The following is a 19,977-nucleotide window of genomic DNA, read 5'->3' on the forward strand; positions in this document are numbered from 1 at the left end:
GTTTTTAATTATTAAACTATTACCCATTTGCTAACAAAAAAACACAAATAAAACTAAATTGCACAAATCCTATATCACACAAATAGAATAACACACTTATAAAGAAGAGAACCAGATTATTACACTATTGCACTTTAAACAAGAAACACACAAACTAAATTGCACAACTAATTGCAGTACTGTACAAAGTTAGAGGTGGGCTATCTGATAGATCCCCCCCGCTCCCCCTACCTCGGGCTTCCAGTGGGGAGACCTGAGGTCAACATACCACCGCCACCACACCATCTCATACTTCTGAGTGGGAGACTTTCCCATGCAGTAGCCTGCCTAGCTCACAAACTAGAATCAAGGCGCCCACTCCGACAAGGTTAATTGACCCACAGTCCCAGGCCGTGACATGAAATCATTGACGGGACGTGCAAATGTGCGATAGAAAACCGATCGCGCAAATGTCACCATTCGGAATATTTAGTTATTATTATTTTTGTGCGGGCGCCCCATGCCCGGAAAGATGCCGCCAATGCCTAAATCCGCTACTGCTTATAAGAATACATTGCATTTAATGTGCACCTCACTGAAAACATCCACCGGAGGCAGAATGTTGTTTTACTTTGCCTGGTTTCTATGGCACCAAACCCTATGCTATTTCCACTCTCCTGTCACTTTTTTCCACTTCAGCCACTTGTGACAAATCCACCTAACAGAGCCGAGCTGCGGGTGTTCCTGACACTCACTGAAGGTTTGACATGTGGATGTGAACTGGACTCTGACTCAGAAATGAATTGCAAACACCTGTAGCCTACTTGTCAGACAAGTAAATAAGATTTTGCTAAGTCATTTGGTGCTGCGGTTTTATCCTATTTGACTATATTTGCATTGTACAGCTTACTGTAATCACTTGACAGTTCACAGTCATCACCATTCCCCCCTAGCGCACCATTGTCGCACTACACATTTTCCTTTCTCTCATCATGTAAGTGCTGCCCCCTGTACAACGGCTTGAACCCGGGCTGGTTCCCGACTGTACCGTGTGCTTGAAGGGAGAAATATGCAATTTACATTTCTGGGTGAAATCTCTTCTTGGAATGGTTTACCTCCAGTGAAGGTGAGTAGCCGTGCGCGAAACAGTCAGAATTCCAACGTCTGCATCCCACATTGAGGAGTTGTTCGTGTATTTTAGGAGTGCGTTTGGAGCCCGATGTAAATTGGGAGTTTGGTTGGCTTGTTCCTGCTCGATGTAAGCTACACTACTAATTATTTTTATTCGGTGGAAATGTGTTATTTATTTGTTTTACAGGTAGGCAGGCCTACATTGTATTACAACAGTACAACCTACGAGTAACCGTTTGTCTTTTCTAATACGCTATATGAGGTGTAGGCTACATGTGGAGAGAAAATGTGATTTAGAATTCCCTCAATCTAAAGGACTGCAGTCAGCCAACGTAGGGTGTAAAGTTAACCCTTGAAAGTCATGTAAAGCAGGAGTTAATGTTTTCTAAAGCGTTACACCTAGAATGACAACAATCGCTTGTTTTTCAATTCAATTGATTCAATAATAACTCAAAAGTCTCAAACACACTTTCAGACTTAACTTTGAACTACTTTCTTGCACACGGTTGATCGAATTCGTTTGTAGTTCAGTCTGGCCACCTTGTTACCATCAGCGACAGCGTTGCGCCTCCAGAAACAATGTTGCACAATGGCTCATTGATATCATTCACGCTCGTGCAGACAGTTTCATATCATAGACAGTTCTCCTTAAACATTAGCTTGCTCCTTAGTGTTTGTGAATATGTTGGTTGTTGAACCAACTGTCTGGGCAGGGCTCGGGAGGCCTTGCAGAGACCAGGGAGTTTCCTACGGAAGTCTGCCATTTGGGTTTACAGGTAGGATCGGGCAGAGAAACAGCTGTATAGCTCTACTACAGTCTGAATATGCTGTTGTATGAAAATGACAGTCCATCCGAAAACTAGCACTTTGCATTTGTTAAGAGTACGGAATAAATTGGTAGAATTCCCATGATTTGCCTTCACCACATGCTTGGTGTTAGTTAGCCAGGCTGTAGTGAAGGTGTAACAATGTAATGTAAAGTGCTACCTGAACCTTCTGGACTGTCTGTGTTTTGTATTCTGAATGTAGTCTGGCCATTTTAAGAAATTCTCACCAATGAGGAGGGATTTTGTTGAAACATTGTTCAAGACAGTGTTGTATAAATTAATAGAATCATAATAATCCAACATTTCATTTGGGCCTTCTGAACTATGCGGAACTTGGAATATGTTACATAGTAGTGCCATTGAGTGTCACCCAGACCTGAAAATCCCAAAACATACAATTGACTGGTATGGTAATTCAGCTGAACAGACCACGACAAACCACAGTAGATGGTATATCTGTGTTGAATAAACAAACTCAAACATTTTCTCAGTGTTTAATCATTAGCAGACTGTGTGAATAAGATGTAGCTAACCTACCTAAATTCTCTAGATGTTCAGATGGAGTTGACTCCAATATACAGCTCTTTTGAAACTCCACGGCTATGAGCATTGTACAGACTAGCAGTCTCGACTCCCCCACCCCTAGTTGCAGTAAGAACCAGGATGGTTGGTTGGTGGTAGTGCTTAGGAAACGCTGAACAATGAAACTCCCTTTGTGTTGTGAAACATGACTGACTTGTCTCAGACAAGAGAAACACACTCACTTGTGAAGACGGATATATCTTCCTGTCTGACCATGAATAATTCACAGATCCATTATCATATCTTTTATCTGTACACCGAGCCTCACATCAGAGAAGTGTGATTTATAGGTCGTTTCCTTGTGGGATTTGAACAAGTCATCCTCCTGCAGCGCTCTCCATTCTGGTAGGCTAAATGGTTTCTGTTTGTGCGTCTCTTCACGTCGGCAAAGAGAATATTCGAAAGCTGATGGCATGATAACTGTCATAAGCTCCGCGTGTGAGTGACAGCGTGTGAGTGATTGTCACCATGGATGGGGAGGGATGCTGCCCCTGTGAGAGCTTTAGGTGTAGCATTGTGGTCTTTGTGTCGGCGATCAAGAGAGATGTGATGGCAAACCAGGTGGAAGGAGTAGTCACCAATCAAGTGCCTCAGCTCAGCTACAGAAGTACAGAGAGACAGAGCTGCATCCTGGAAAAAGTCCAAGAGGACATCTTTTGCCGTAATCTTAGATAATGTGCAACATTCAAAGTACATAGAACAGCAAGAAGGGGGTTCTTGATCTTATCTTATTTTAATCCATTAATCCAGTATGTTTGGAAGCCAAAGTGCTGCAACACGGACTGTAACACAGCTGCAACATTACAGTAACAGGCTACACCTTGGAAACTAGGTATTTATTACACAGTGCCTCCTCCTGTTTTTGAGTATCATTTTGAATAGAGAAATCACAGCTTAATTATTATGCTCCTCATGTACTATGAGAGCTGTCTCTCTTGGCTCTAAGGCTGTGTTTAGACAGGCAGCCCAATTAGGATATTTTTTTACCAGACTAATTGGTATTTTGACCAATAGCATCAGTTCGTTTCACATGAGATCTTTTTCAGAGCTGGTCTGATTGGTCGAAAGACCAATTAGTGGGAAAAAAAGATCAGAATTGAGCAGCCTGTCTAAACTCCGCCTTAATAACCTGTGGTGTCTGCCTCTCTTGTGAGTCCCAAATGGCACCCTCTTCCCTTTATAGTGCAATACTTTTGACCAGGGCACATAGGATGCTTTATTCCCTATATAGCCCACTACATTTGACCAGAGCCGTATGTGTCCTGGTCAAAGGTAGTGCACTATAAAGGGAATAGGGTTTCATTTTTTGCGATTTGTTTCTCTGCATCTCTGACACTAATGAATGGCCGGGGGAGTGGGGGACATTCTGGAATGTTGATGCAATTAATGGGTTCATACGCTCCATGGACAGCATCTCGATGACCATGTGATTCCAAAGAACACATTTAGTCGCTGACTCGTGTTTCTTCCCTCGGTCGACTCCCCTCCTCCGGCTTCTCAGATGAATCACGTTGTTACCTTTTTAACTGAATAAGTCTCTCTTGTCTTTCGTTACGCTTGTGTTCGCTTGTAGTTAATAGAGTCCAAGTAGATTTTTACAGTGAGAAGTATGAGGGGATGTGTGTGTACCGGTATGCATATGTACATGCATACTCAATTAATATTGTTTCATGTGGGAAAAACACAAACAGGACAGGAAGGGACTTGCCTTGTTGGGAGCTGCTTGGACAAATGTCAGTGTTGTCCTTTTGTCCTCCAGTGATTTGAACGCTCCTCTCTGTGTCTCAGCTAAAAGGTCTTAGTTCCTCACATCCGCGCCACCACAACAGAGCTGTTTGCCTCTGATATGTATGGCCTAGCTGGAATACCAGGCCAGTGCAACGACTGTCCTATTCACTCTGTCAGAGGAGATGGGTTAGAGACTATCTTTGGCTAATGAAGGTCGGACATATCATTGGCTGGCAATGATGATGAGCTTTTAATAGGCCCTTTGCTTATGTTGTGGTGAGGTGTGGGAGGGGCTCTGTCAGGCACACTGCACAGCTGTACTTCCTGGTCACAGGCTAGCAGGAGACGGCTTCAGTCAGGGCTCCCCTTTGTTCCTGAATACCTTCCCCGGTTGGCAGAGCTTTGTGCTTAGACTCGGTCACTAGAGAGAATTAAGCTGTCTTTTTGGGAAAGTACAGTAGTCTAGTTTCTCTTCCCCAGTTTGGGAGAGAGTCCCATCTCCTATTAAAGGCTGTGAGTAGTGAAGGATCTGTAAATTAGGCTGTCATATACAGTGGGATTAGATTACCGTCTTTGGCGCCGGAAGCTTGGTTGGAATTACAAGACCAATCTGTGGACTCACTGTCGCTGTGGAAACCATGAATGAACAAACTACCTTTTACCGTAAGGATGAGAAAGGCAATAAAAATGTTTTAGTTTTTTTTCACAAAGAATGAGCTACAGGACGTCACCGTTCCTGCGTTGTTCTGTGGTCGTTTTGTTTGCTCTGTTATCACCAGACCGTTACGACAACCTGCTCTGGAGGAGGAAGGATGTGTCCGGGGGGGCTTGAGGGTCTGTCTGGGTTTGGATTTGGTTAGCAGGCACTTGATGCGGCTTTGTTAGTGAGCTGACTGGTTGGATGGTTGTTTTCTTGTTTCTTTGCTCTGATGGTTTGCTCCCGCATGTTTGTCATCTTGTGCGTTTCACTCAAGGGTATTTACACTCCCGCAGTTCCTCAAGCATGAATCCCCGAGTCACACCTGTGTGTGTGTGTTTCTCTACCTTGCAGATCAGTCCTCATGCCTCTCTCTCCCAGCTCTCTGAGGGTGTGGTCCTTCATAGTGAGAGGATGTTTATCCAGTGTAAACAGGAAGAGAGCGGCTGAATGGAGGAAGATTAACAAGGAGGCTCTCATTGGCAGGCAATTGCCAGCTTGTCCAGCCGTAGACCAAATCAGAGGCAGGCAAACGCTGCTGGCGTCTTCAGCTTTAGTGCTGGACGGCCACTGGCACCACTCTAAGTAAAGACCAGGGACCAGATTAGTGTTTCCCTTATAGATCTGTTGAAGACCGCCCTTAAAGCTGCCTTCAGTCACCAACATCTTCAATTGAAACCCAGTTTGGCCAAATTCGTTGACAAAGCAGCTTAGCTGGGCTGTTGGGCAGGTGGTGACTGGCAAGGTGATTGTGGTGTTCTCTCTCTGACCCCCATCCTGGCAGGGACCTCAACCCCATCTTTTTCACCCTGTTAATCCCTTTCATCCCTCATTCTTAAAAGGATTAGCACAGGAGATGGAAATGCCACTGTGATGCTCTCTGCAGAACCAGCCTTATTTGCTCTGTCTGGTCTCTGTCTGGTCTCTGTCTGGTCTCTGTCTGGTCTCTGTCTGGTCTCTGTCTGGTCTCTGTCTGGTCTCTGTCTGGGCTCTGTCTGGGCTCTGTCTGGGCTCTGTCTGGGCTCTGTCTGGGCTCTGTCTGGGCTCTGTCTGGGCTCTGTCTGGGCTCTGTCTGGGCTCTGTCTGGGCTCTGTCTGGGCTCTGTCTGGGCTCTGTCTGGGCTCTGTCTGGGCTCCTGTAGCAGTACCTTTACCCTGGTTGGAGTGTCTATAGTCTGTCTGTAGTCCTCAACCCAGGCCCTCTGCCTTACTCTGGCCAGAGTGTCTGTAGCCCTGCCTCACTCTGGCCAGAGTGTCTGTAGCCCTGCCTCACTCTGGCCAGAGTGTCTGTAGCCCTGCCTCACTCTGGCCAGAGTGTCTGTAGCCCTGCCTCACTCTGGCCAGAGTGTCTGTAGCCCTGCCTCACTCTGGCCAGAGTGTCTGTAGCCCTGCCTCACTCTGGCCAGAGTGTCTGTAGCCCTGCCTCACTCTGGCCAGAGTGTCTGTAGCCCTGCCTCACTCTGGCCAGAGTGTCTGTAGCCCTGCCTCACTCTGGCCAGAGTGTCTGTAGCCCTGCCTCACTCTGGCCAGAGTGTCTGTAGCCCTGCCTCACTCTGGCCAGAGTGTCTGTAGCCCTGCCTCACTCTGGCCAGAGTGTCTGTAGCCCTGCCTCACTCTGGCCAGAGTCTGGATTTTTCTGCCTGGTCTTTTGACCAATCACATCAAATATTTCAGTGCTGATCTGATTGGTCAATTAGTGAAAAAAAGATCAGAATTGTGCTACCTGTCTAAAAGCAGCACCAGAACTATTTTGATTGCCGAACTGGCACATTGACTGAGCTGGCAGCTGGCTCTTCCGTAGAATAAAACAGCCTTAGAGAGGTTTGTCATCATGTTGTTCAGTATTCCCTCCGATGATTCAGACGTATAAAAGCGTGTCAAAAAGAGTGCTGTCAAAATATCCAGACTTTGTTTGATAGAACTAGCTTTCTCAATCCCCATGTGCAAACACACACACACACACACACACACACTATATGGGTCACTGTTTACACACACACACACACACTATATGGGTCACTGTTTACATTCACCCCAAGTGCTACTAGTTTCTAGTATTTCTCTAGTTTTCCTTTCTAAGTGGCAGATAAGATGGCACGGGGCAGTATCTTGATGAGCAGTTCTTTTCAGTGAAACGACTGGAACAAATGTGGTTATGAAAACAGAGAGAGTGCCCCAAGGGAGAGTTCGAGCCCCGCTCTACTTCCCATGGCTTCAGTTGTGACTGCTGCGGTAGTTAATCAAAAGGTTTAATGTGTGCAGAAGTGCGCTTTGCTTGTGTAACCGGCTAGCTAGTTAGCGGGGTGCGTGCTAATAGCGTTTCAATCGGTGACATCACTAGCTCTTGAGACCTTGAAGTAGTTGTTTCCTTTGCTCTTCAAGGGCCGTGGTCATAGGTAACGGAGCCATAGGTAACGATGCTTTGTGGGAGGCAGTTGTCGGTGTGTGCAGAGCGTCCCTGGTTCGAGCCCAGGTAGGGGCGAGGAGAGGAATGGAAGCAAAACTGTTACACTTGTGATAGTCCTTGAATGAGCACGCATACTGCTAACTCCAAACACGTCAGGACAGCAGGATGTGACTGTGGAGGAGACGGAGAGTGGTGACTGGAGGAGACGGAGAGTGGTGACTGGAGGAGACGGAGAGTGGTGACTGTGGAGGAGACGGAGAGTGGTGACTGTGGAGGAGACGGAGAGTGGTGACTGTGGAGGAGACGGAGAGTGGTGACTGTGGAGGAGACGGAGAGTGGTGACTGTGGAGGAGACGGAGAGTGGTGACTGTGGAGGAGACGGAGAGTGGTGACTATAGCACTCTAGTTAATTTTCACAACAGATATGGGTCAGTTAGAGTGGATTTCCTCTGCTGCAAGGGGTCATGGGAGTTGGCATGCTTTAAGTGTACACTCCAGTGAGTGTGCTCGTTTCTGGGATACGTTTGTAAATTCAACAATGTTCACTTTAACCTCTCTCCTTCAGCTCCTTGTTTACATTGAAGATTTTACTAGGGATTTTGGCCCAATACAAGCCAGCTGTATACAAGAGGAGGGCGGCTCATTCTAATGTTCAGAATGGAGCAAATGGAATGGCATCAAACACCTGGAAACCATGTTTTTGATACGATTCCACTGATTCCGCCCCAATTAAGGTGCCACCAGCCTCCTGTGCTGTATACATTATTTATTACCTGTGTTACAATACAACATATGTTTTCATTTTCATTAAATTCTTCTTTAAATGTGATTGGCTGGTTCTAGGTCAAAATGGAATCCCTTAGTGTTGTACGATGAATAATGCTGGCGCTGTTGAGAAGTGTACGTTGCAAGCTTGGCTTATCAGCTCTTCTGCCATATTATTGCATTGATGCGTGTGACTTTATGTAGCGTGCTCCGTTCACCTTCCTGTCCCGTTACCTCCAGCTGTTAGAGGCTCTCTGTCTACCTCCTTGATGGTTTACCTGTCGTGTGTGTGTGCGTGCGCCTGTCCCCAGCTCTCCCTGCTCACATGGCTCTCTCTGTTTCCCCAGGCGTTGTTACTCAGCCATGTGCCTAATCGTAATCCCCGTTGTTTCACTACGTCTGTTTCTGCCCTTTTCTTTTCACTTCTGTTCCCTCTTCCCTTCGGTCATTTAAGAACAACTCTTACATCATATCCTCCTGTACATGTAGTCAAATCAAGGGCACCCAATAAACACTCTTATCAGACCTGCGTCTCCTAGTGGATGCTGTAAAGTCTTTAGCCGGGTCTAGGAGTAGAACTAATGGTATGGAATTAGTGGGGAGTTAGAAAAAAATTCTCCCTTTGATATTGAAATCCACTTGATGTTTAAGTTACGGCTCTCCTCTGCATCCACACAGCCTTTAGCATTTTTCTGGGAGATTGATCCTCTTGGGAAAGAATGTTTCCAAGATTAGAGGCTAAAACACAGAATATAGGCCTGAAGCTAAATTGGATATTTTACGGTATCTGTTTGTGTGTTGTTGGCTGGTTGTCTCAATTCCCCTCTGAAAGCTTCTTGGTTTAATAATGTGATAACCAAACACTGTTTTACCTGGAGCACTTTGTCTGTGTGATGATGTCAAGCTAGTGGAATGCTGGGAGAGAGGGGCAGCCTCGCTGCTGGAGCTGGTCACTGCCAGATTTCCCTCTGGAGATGGCTCCCATTGATAATGCTGGGGCTGAGTGGGGAGGGGGGGGGGTGAGACCGGGGTCGGCGAGGGAAATGGGTTTGTTGCTCTGCATCCGACCATTGTTTTGTTGAAGCTCCAGAGGTAGACCTGCATGCTCTGCACAACATTCCAATTCAATCTCTCTTCTCATAGGCCAGTCTGTCTGTGGAAAGATTTTTTTCGTTGAGGGAGGGATTCATAGCTAGGTCTGCTGCTGTTCTGTTGTTTGTGGGTGTGCTTAGTGCTTACACTCTCTGTGAACTACTGTAGGTTTGGGTTGTCAAGGAGGTTAGAAGTAAGAAGAGCCTTTCACAATGTACCTTTTTATATTAGAATCAACAGAAACTAGTCCAATGGTTTCAAATCTCTCCTGTGTCAAGCTTCAATTGGTGTGTGTGTGTGCGATCCCTCCCACACAATCTTCATTAAAATAATGATTTCCCCATCCTGCCTAATGGGAATGTCAAATGCTGCTTTAGTGAAGCGGTTGTGTTTTTCTCATATTTATCTCCTGGAATGTTAATTCCAGAGAAAAAGGTGAAGTGGAAGCTATGTGCAGAGATCCCAGCTGTCCAGATCTATCTGCAACACACATTCTTGTCTTTCAGTATCAACTGGGCTATAGCAGACCACCACTTCTGTCCTCTGACCAGACCTGGCTGTCTCTGTCTCCTCCCCAGGTTGATGTTTCCTAGTCGGGAACCCCCAGGGTTGCTTTCAAGATTGACACCCGACAGCTTGCGGCCTCTGCCAATCTCCTGAGCGAGCTCCGCCTCCCACCGGACAAGACTGCCCACAAGCTCCCGCTGCGTCTGCCTGCGGCAAAGCCCAGCAACCTCCGCGAGGCCCTTGGCCAATTGCCCGGGAGGAAGGACCTCGTCGCCATGGACACAGAGTCCACCTACTCAGGGTACTCGTACTACTCTGGTCGCTCCCGGGGATCCCACCGACATGGGTAAGAGGAAGTTATTCACGTTCATACCCTCTCTAGTTTGAAGGATAGACGGTCACGAAACCTCTAATAAATTGCTCTCTATTTGTCTGTCATTAGTGGAATAGCAGTGTCTGACAGGCTCAGGAAGGGAGAGGGGGACAGGTGCTGAAGAGGCCTGACTGATGGCTCAGCTGATACAGAGGGCCACAAGCAAGGGGCTCCTGTTCCACACAGCCCCTCCTTTATCCAGCCAGCACATCCCTCTCTCTCTTTCTCCCTCTTTCTTCCCTCTCTCTCTCTGGGACCAGTTACCCAGGGTGAAAGGATCCCTCTACGACTGAATCTGGTGGGACCCCCCTGAATCCTCTGGTGTGCTTTCTATCTCTCTCTCTCTCTTTCTTTCTCCCTATGCTCTCTCGTCTCTCACGCGTCAGACCCCACTCAGCTTCAGTCAGTCGCCGATCCCTCGCTCGCAAGCCCCAGACGTGTTGAAAAGCCAGCAGCTGCCCTCGTTAATCTCCACTTGACCTCCTCCCTCGCTCCCTCTCTCCAGTGATGTCACCACCACTCCCATGGGATAGATTTGGGCAGGCGTATCGCTGGATGGAGAGGCCTCTCCGCTCCCCTCTCTCGTTCTCCCGGGGGGAAATTTGACCGTGTAGTCTGAAGCTAGGCAACGAAAACTGGGGAGACTTTTGTAAATTAAAGTGGGGTTGGAGGTGGGTGAGTGGAACTCACTTTCCCACCCAATCACCTCTCTTCCTATATCTCTAACTCTGAAGAGAGTGACTGTGTCCTAAAGATCACCCTATTCCCTTTCTTCCTGTATCTGTAACTCTGAAGAGAGTGACTGTGTCCTAAAGATCACCCTATTCCCTCTCTTCCTGTATCTGTAACTCTGAAGAGAGTGACTGTGTCCTAATGATCACCCTATTCCCTATATAGTGCACTGTTTCTGTCCAGGACCCCCAGGGCCCACAGGGCTTTGGTCAAAAGTAGAGCACTATTTAAGGTTTAGTGTGCCGTTTGGGATGCAGGAAGTGAGTGATGGCAAATTGGAGAGGCGGTACAGGGCCTCCTTGCCAAACTCCTTTCCACTCGCTCCTCTCTCTCCTCTCCCACTATGCTAAGGCCACTGGCTGGCCTCTAATTCAGTAGACAAAAGAGAAACTCTTGGCTTTGAAAACCCCCTGTCTCATCTGAAGGATAATCCTTTTACTCTGACGGGTGCCATGCATGAAGAGGCTTTGGATTGCCATTGTCTAATTACATCTGTGCCAGACTTGGATGGACACACACACACACACACACACACACACACACACACATATGTAAACAGCTGTGTAAACAGCTGTGTGCCTCTCTGAGATCCCATGCCTGGCCTTGGTACACAACTAAAGCTAAAAAGATACCAGAGAATGAACTTCCAAGATATTACCATGGCTCAAGCTGCGTGATCCTATACCGTGTCAAACATCTCTCCCACTGACTCCGGATCGCTGCCTCGTGCTGCTGTTTTTGTAGTGTCGTCTCTAGCGCGATTTATACACAGGGAACCCAGTCAGTCCCCATTGTAAGCCACTGTGCCTCTGTAGACAGTGGCTCTTGGTCTTTTTAAGGACATCAGAGTAGTTTGCTACCTACTGACGATTCTCCCAGACCAAGATCACCTGCCTTTCAGCATCCGCCACAACAGTGGCGTTGAGTGACGTCAGTAACTTCTGAGGCTTCTTTCTCCTCTCCAGAGAGGAGCTCTTCTGTGGCTGTGGAGCATGCCAATGATCATTGACTAGTGAGTCTCACATTGGTAGGCAGTCATGTGGAAAATTGGCTCTTTTTGATTGGTAGGACTCCAATTATATGGCGGCACACTCGATTAACACGTTGTCATTTATTCAATTCACTATCTCATGCCAAACGTTTAATCCCTTTGCTGCTTAGGGTGTTATGGTTCCCCAAACTGTTCCCCTTTCTGAGGCAGGCCACATTTTAGGGAGACACCCTATTTCTGGAACTTTCTGATTAGAGTTGATGCTAATGGGAAAAGCCAAGTGGAGTGAAAATACCCCCTTACCCACATGCTGCTTTTGAACTTTCCAACTGAAACGTCATTTATTTTAGTCAGGGGTCTACAGAGCAGGTCAAGGAGAGGCACCCACCTTGCCTGATTAATGCTATAGGGGAAACACTGGTACATGTCATACAGTGTGTACCCTGTCACCTGATAGTGGAGCTAATCCTAGCCAACAATCTGGCCTCACCACGGCCCCGATCACACACTGCTCCCTGGGCCTCTCTCTCTCTCTCTGGCTCAACACTGTGTGGAGAAATGTCATTGAGCAATGCTGCCGCCATGGATTCTCCCCGTCACTATGAGGGATGGGCAAATGAACGTGCTATGTCCAGGCTTGAAGCTATAGAGACCTTGGCTGTGTTGATTTAGGGTTGAGTAAATGACCTTTGTTAGTTTAATGTTGTCTATCCGCCACAGCCACACCTCTTTGCCTGTTCACCCCTCCCCCCTTCCTTGTTACAGTTACACAGAGTGAGCAGAGCTGCCAGTGTCATTGAGTACGGCCACTCTCTCAAGGTGAAGTGAAAACGGCCTCTCTCTCTCCCTGTAATATGATTGTTCTGAGAGTGTGGTTATGTATTTGGCTCCTCGTCATCCTCCCGTTAGCTGACACTGGCAGTGAGTACTGAGCTTCTTGGGCTCTGAGCTCCGCCTTGACATGGTGCCTGTTTTACACAGGTGTGTGTGTGTGTGTGTGGTTTGACTGGCCAGCCATGCGGAAAGCGAGCAAATTCATCCACAGACAGACTCTTGGCGGAGGAGGTGCAAATCGGCTTCGTTTCCCACAGCCCTCTGTGTCAGTGAGAGGGGGTGCACAGACAGTGTCAGACTTCGCTGCGGGTGTTGCGGTGGAAATCGCTCCCAGGTTTGGCTCTGCCCTAGCTTGCCAGGCTTCCATCCTCCATCTAAAAGCCACATCTGCTTTAGGAAGCCACTCTGGAAGTCAAATTCCTTTTTTAATCAAATGATACCAGAGGAGGGCTGTAGAATAGCAATGAGGCTGGCTGGTGTTGTGTGCTAATGATGCAGGAGGAGAGGAGGAAGAGTTGCACATTGATTTGCCCACAAGCTACTTTCTGCTTTCCTGAAGTCTGTTTCTGAAAGGCAGGCTGGGATATAAAAAGGGTGCTTGAGACTCTCTCCTTCATCCTCCGTCCTCCATTGATTTTAAACAATCACACTAGTCATAAGCAACTGCCTCCAGACGTACCCGTGTATGAGTCATCCAATCTTTACATCGACTCCCGGATAAACGGCTTGACTGAGCCTACCCCGATGTGACTTACAACCCCTATTGGCTGGAGGGGTATACCACAAATGAGTATCAATGAGTAAGCCAGGTAACTTTGATAAACAACCAGAAATAGCTAGTTATTTTCTTGTTCATGGAGCTAAACTTGGATATGAGTTTTTGGTTGTCGAGTTAAGTAGACCAAGCTTATCTTTCCAAGAATGTATTTCCATCATATTTAAGCAAGTTAGCAGGCTAACTCCTTGATCCTGCTTTGAAGTATAACCCTCTACCCAACTCTGGCCTGTGCAGCAGTACAGTACCATACCATATTAATGAGTACTGTAAGTATGAGTACTGTAATAAGTCCCCCACCCTCTCTCCTCACCAGCTATCTCCCAATAGGGCTCCAGCTATCTCCCAATAGGGCTCCAGCTATCTCCCAATAGGGCTCCAGCTATCTCCCAATAGGGCTCCAGCTATCTCCCAATAGGGCTCCTCCAGTTACTAATCACTGTCAGTGTGAATGATGATCATGCTCCTCGCTGGACTAATTGTAGCACTAGTAATGATATCCATTATTTATTTAAGGATTACTTCGATCTCCGCTTCCTTCTAGATTCAATGTATTAGTTCTGAATGTCTCTTGGTGCCTCTCCTGTTATTTCTGGAGTACCATGCAGTGCTTGAAGTAATGTAATGTCAATGTCCTCTCTGGGAGTCCCCAGTGAAAATGAATGGTGGAGAATGCCAATCCACTATGACTGACTCTTCAGATTTCCCAGCCCCAGTGAAGAAATATGTTTATTAAAAATTCTAATCCTGTTCCAATTTATCTTTGCATGTTGCATTATTCTATTTTTATGATATTGTTCATCTGAGTTTGTGGAAGCTGGCAGCGGTCATTTTCAATAGGAAACCGTGTCCTGATCAAAAAGGGAAAAACCCAGAATAGAGGCAGGAAACCGATGTGTTCACCTCTCTATCACAACACATTGGCTTCTATAGAGGTCCATTACTTTCATAGCAGCTAATCCCACCGATTCTCCCGATGAGCCTAACGTCAGGATATCCTGATGGGCTGTCCAATCAGCATTGATCCTTCAACCACTTTTACCTATGCTGAATGCTTCAGCGGCACTGATTGCTGTTTAGATTGCTTCAGGTCAATCAATAATGGATCTATGAGATCAATAGTGTCTATCTCATTGAATATCCACATTACAAGCTTAAGAAAAGTGCATAGTGCTCTTTCATGTCCTGGCATCCAGCTCTCACAACCAAATCCATGCCTATGTTCTGTAACAGATGGGTAAAATGTGCCAGTAACACCAATTAAACCATTTTGTTTGTGGCATTTATCCTAATGCATAAGGAATGCATATCTACAGTGCTACGCACCAAAAAGTGAATCTGATATGACAACGTGAGGTATTCTAAAGGATTTGAACATCCCTAAACAAGGCATACTGGGACACGCCAGGGTCCTCTGCCAGCACTGAGACTGAGGTGGCCACGTTACTGCCTGCAGTGAAAGAAAGATACAGGAAAAGCCACCCCATTTAGAGGAAATGTCATTTGTTACACTCGATACATCAATTTTATGGTCTTCACAAAAGACTCCTTACACGGAGATACGCTCAGAGGACAAGAAATGAACATTTAGGGTCAAAAGAAAAATGGCAGCAATATCTTGAACTGTGCTTGGTCTTCATCATAGCTAGAGGTTTGCACGTGTTTTAAATCATGATTTTCCCATAAGTTGTTTGTTGATGTCCCTGGATGGCACTCCGGCTGTAATTCAGCCCATGTTGTCTAGCATTTGCAATTTCTGGAATTTTTAATAAAGACGTACAACACGTTTTCATTCTGCAACTTGTTTGTTTCCCCCATAATCCCTCTGCGATAAATTAGATCAGACCGAGCCTGTCCTGTTATCTCCACACTAGCTACACTATTGCTACACTACACACTATTGTTTCTCTCTCTCGCTCCTCATCTCTCTTCTATTCTCACGCTGTCACTCTGTAACAGACCGGAAAGTACTGTATCTAGCTACTGTACAGTACAGTACCATGGCTATCCCTCTAACAGACCAGACCATGAGTATCTAGCTACTGTACAGTACAGTACCATGGCTATCCCTCTAACAGACCAGACCATGAGTATCTAGCTACAGTACAGTACCATGGCTGAGGGCAATTGGAAATAAAATGGGATTGACGAGATCAGATTAGTGGAGGCTGGGAGAGCGATGAGCCGCCGCAGTGTCCGGGGTAGTAGAGCCATGATGGAGCTGCAGTGGGCACAGTGCCATGTGTTGTACTGTATATGGCTGGATGGAGAAACCCTGTCTGTCACTCACTCCCACACAGGATCTGGGGAGCGGGGAGGTGAAGAGGGTCAGTGCCAGGGTCGGATCCACTAATGGCCCTCGCGGGGGAGATTTAACGTGGGAGGAAGTGAGGTGAAGTAGAGGCGAGTTCACAGCGGTTTGGTTGGTAGTTGGGTCATGAGGGAGGCAAGGAATGGAATAAAGAATGCTTTGCCACCTTTAGACTCATCAGCAGGTAAAGGCCTGGTCCCCAAGTCCTCTACTTCCCTTGTCCCCTAGTCTCCCACTGCTGGCTTGCCTCAGCAGGGTTGGTCCTGATCGATCCCTGTCTGGGAGACCAGATGCTGCCGGAAGTGGTGTTGGAGGGCCAGTAGGGGGTACTCTTTTCTCTGGTCAAAAAATGTTTTATCCCAATAACCCAGGGCAGTGATTGTGGACATTGCCCTGTGTAGGGTGCTGTCTTTCGGATGGGACGTTAAACGGGTGTCCTGAGTCTCTGCGGTTACTAAAGATCCCATGGCTCTTATTGTAAGAGTAGGGGTGTTAACCCCAGTGTCCTGGCTAAATTCCCAATCTGGCTCTCATACCATCATGGCCACCTAATCATTGCCAGCTTCCTATTTGCTCCTTCATCCCCCCCGTCCTCTGTAACTATTCCCCGGGTCGTTGCTGTAAATGAGAATGTGTTCTCAGTCAATTTACCTGGTAAAATAAGGGTTAAATTGAAATTAATGGTACTCCATTCCCCTTGTCCTCTATTCCCCTTGTCCTCTATTCCCCTGGTCCCCTTGTCCTCTATTTCCCCTGGTCCCCTTGTCCTCTATTTCCCCTGGTCCCCAAGTCCTCTATTCCCTGGTCCCCTTGTCCTCTATTTCCCCTGGTCCCCTTGTCCTCTATTTCCCCTGGTCCCCTTGTCCTCTATTTCCCCTGGTCCCCTTGTCCTCTATTTCCCCTGGTCCCCAAGTCCTCTATTTCCCCTGGTCCCCAAGTCCTCTATTTCCCCTGGTCCCCAAGTCCTCTATTTCCCCTGGTCCCCAAGTCCTCTATTTCCCCTGGTCCCCAAGTCCTCTATTTCCCCTGGTCCCCAAGTCCTCTATTTCCCCTGGTCCTCTATTCCCCTGGTCCCCAGGTCCTCTATTCCCCTGGTCCCCAGGTCCTCTATTCCTCTGGTCCCCTAGTCCTCTGGTCCCCTAGTCCTCTATTCCCCTGGTCCTCTATTCCCCTGGTCCTCTATTCCCCTGGTCCTCTATTCCCCTGGTCTATTCCCCTGGTCTCTCTCTTTCTCCCTCTTTCTTCCCTCTCTCTCTCTAGGACCAGTTACCCAGGGTGAAAGGATCCCTCTATGACTGAATCTGGTGGGACCCCCCTGAATCCTCTGGTGTGCTTTCTATCTCTCTCTCTCTCTTTCTTTCTCCCTATGCTCTCTCGTCTCTCACGCGTCAGACCCCACTCAGCTTCAGTCAGTCGCCGATCCCTCGCTCGCAAGCCCCAGACGTGTTGAAAAGCCAGCAGCTGCCCTCGTTAATCTCCACTTGACCTCCTCCCTCGCTCCCTCTCTCCAGTGATGTCACCACCACTCCCATGGGATAGATTTGGGCAGGCGTATCGCTGGATGGAGAGGCCTCTCCGCTCCCTCTCTCGTTCTCCCGGGGGAAATTTGACCGTGTAGTCTGAAGCTAGGCAACGAAAACTGGGGAGACTTTTGTAAATTAAAGTGGGGTTGGAGGTGGGTGAGTGGAACTCACTTTCCCACCCAATCACCTCTCTTCCTATATCTCTAACTCTGAAGAGAGTGACTGTGTCCTAAAGATCACCCTATTCCCTTTCTTCCTGTATCTGTAACTCTGAAGAGAGTGACTGTGTCCTAAAGATCACCCTATTCCCTCTCTTCCTGTATCTGTAACTCTGAAGAGAGTGACTGTGTCCTAAAGATCACCCTATTCCCTCTCTTCCTGTATCTGTAACTCTGAAGAGAGTGACTGTGTCCTAATGATCACCCTATTCCCTATATAGTGCACTGTTTCTGTCCAGGACCCCCAGGGCCCACAGGGCTTTGGTCAAAAGTAGAGCACTATTTAAGGTTTAGTGTGCCGTTTGGGATGCAGGAAGTGAGTGATGGCAAATTGGAGAGGCGGTACAGGGCCTCCTTGCCAAACTCCTTTCCACTCGCTCCTCTCTCTCCTCTCCCACTATGCTAAGGCCACTGGCTGGCCTCTAATTCAGTAGACAAAAGAGAAACTCTTGGCTTTGAAAACCCCCTGTCTCATCTGAAGGATAATCCTTTTACTCTGACGGGTGCCATGCATGAAGAGGCTTTGGATTGCCATTGTCTAATTACATCTGTGCCAGACTTGGATGGACACACACACACACACACACACACACACACACATATGTAAACAGCTGTGTAAACAGCTGTGTGCCTCTCTGAGATCCCATGCCTGGCCTTGGTACACAACTAAAGCTAAAAAGATACCAGAGAATGAACTTCCAAGATATTACCATGGCTCAAGCTGCGTGATCCTATACCGTGTCAAACATCTCTCCCACTGACTCCGGATCGCTGCCTCGTGCTGCTGTTTTTGTAGTGTCGTCTCTAGCGCGATTTATACACAGGGAACCCAGTCAGTCCCCATTGTAAGCCACTGTGCCTCTGTAGACAGTGGCTCTTGGTCTTTTTAAGGACATCAGAGTAGTTTGCTACCTACTGACGATTCTCCCAGACCAAGATCACCTGCCTTTCAGCATCCGCCACAACAGTGGCGTTGAGTGACGTCAGTAACTTCTGAGGCTTCTTTCTCCTCTCCAGAGAGGAGCTCTTCTGTGGCTGTGGAGCGTGCCAATGATCATTGACTAGTGAGTCTCACATTGGTAGGCAGTCATGTGGAAAATTGGCTCTTTTTGATTGGTAGGACTCCAATTATATGGCGGCACACTCGATTAACACGTTGTCATTTATTCAATTCACTATCTCATGCCAAACGTTTAATCCCTTTGCTGCTTAGGGTGTTATGGTTCCCCAAACTGTTCCCCTTTCTGAGGCAGGCCACATTTTAGGGAGACACCCTATTTCTGGAACTTTCTGATTAGAGTTGATGCTAATGGGAAAAGCCAAGTGGAGTGAAAATACCCCCTTACCCACATGCTGCTTTTGAACTTTCCCGGATAGGGAACTTTCCCTCTGTCCTCTATTCCCCTGGTCCCCTGGTCCTCTATTCCCCTGGTCCCCTGGTCCTCTAGTCCCCTGGTCCTCTATTCCCCTGGTCCCCTGGTCCTCTATTCCCTGGTCCCCAGGTCCCCTGGTCCTCTATTCCCCTGGTCCCCAGGTCCTCTATTCCCCTGGTCCCCTTGTCCTCTATTTCCCCTAGTCCCCTAGTCCTCTATTTCCCCTGGTCCCCTAGTCCTCTATTTCCCCTATTCCCCTGGTCCCCTGGTCCTCTATTTACCCTGGTCCCCTGGTCCTCTATTTCCCCTGGTCCCCTGGTCCTCTATTTTCCCTGGTCCCCTGGTCCTCTATTTCCCCTGGTCCCCTGGTCCTCTATTTCCCCTGGTCCTCTATTTCCCCTGGTCCCCTAGTCCTCTATTCCCCTGGTCCTCTATTCCCCTGGTCCCCTGGTCCTCTATTCCCCTGGTCCCCTTGTCCTCTATTTCCTCTGGTCCCCTTGTCCTCTATTTCCTCTGGTCCCCTTGTCCTCTATTTCCTCTGGTCCCCTTGTCCTCTATTTCCTCTGGTCCCCTTGTCCTCTATTTCCTCTGGTCCCCATGTCCTCTATTTCCTCTGGTCCCCTTGTCCTCTATTTCCTCTGGTCCCCTTGTCCTCTATTTCCCCTGGTCCCCTAGTCCTCTTTTCTGACTCAAACAGCGTCTGAGTTTTCAGCTGAGCCCCTGCATACTCACTGTGAGAGAATACTAATTAAAGAAATTCTAAGTAAAAGCCAGCAGGATTATGAAGACTCCTATAACCCTGTTGTTGCTGACGCTATGGAAGAAAGAGGGAGAGAATGAGAATCAAAGAGAGAGAAATAACATGAGGCTCGTACTGGAAATCCCGCCTGCGGCAGTCCGTTGCTATTCGCCACGCCGACATGCACTCTTCCTATCCTCTCCTCTGGTCTGCTGGTTGTCATGGTAACCCCGTACCTGTCGTTGTTTCTCAGGGAGCGCAGCCGCGACCACCACAAGTCACGCAGCAAGGATGGCAGCCGCTCGGAGAAGTCTGTCACCATCAACGCACCGCCAGCAGAACCGCTGCTGGGAGACTCGTCTGTACTGGGGGAGGAGGTCCAGGTAGGCCAATC

General features: G+C 47.7%; 1 protein-coding gene across 4 annotated transcripts in view; it reads left to right on the top strand.

The window, feature by feature from the left end:
- Window positions 1-945: 945 nt before the first annotated feature.
- LOC112266426 (vang-like protein 1) overlaps window positions 946-19,977 on the top strand; it is a 42,752-nt gene continuing 23,720 nt past the window's right edge. Inside the window, exons 1-3 of one of the 4 annotated variants that reach the window (XM_024443886.2) lie at window positions 946-1,105; window positions 9,786-10,060; window positions 19,837-19,966. In XM_024443886.2, the coding sequence (XP_024299654.1) occupies window positions 9,990-10,060; window positions 19,837-19,966 (201 nt within the window). In that variant the 5' untranslated portion in view covers window positions 946-1,105; window positions 9,786-9,989. Of the gene's footprint in view, window positions 1,106-1,132; window positions 1,238-4,581; window positions 4,911-9,785; window positions 10,061-19,836; window positions 19,967-19,977 lie in introns of those variants that run through there. The other 3 variants (XM_024443883.2, XM_024443885.2, XM_024443884.2) reach the window with 3 other exon arrangements.

Source organism: Oncorhynchus tshawytscha, linkage group LG14 (genome assembly GCF_018296145.1).
Source record: "Oncorhynchus tshawytscha isolate Ot180627B linkage group LG14, Otsh_v2.0, whole genome shotgun sequence".
Classification (NCBI taxonomy): domain Eukaryota; kingdom Metazoa; phylum Chordata; class Actinopteri; order Salmoniformes; family Salmonidae; genus Oncorhynchus; species Oncorhynchus tshawytscha.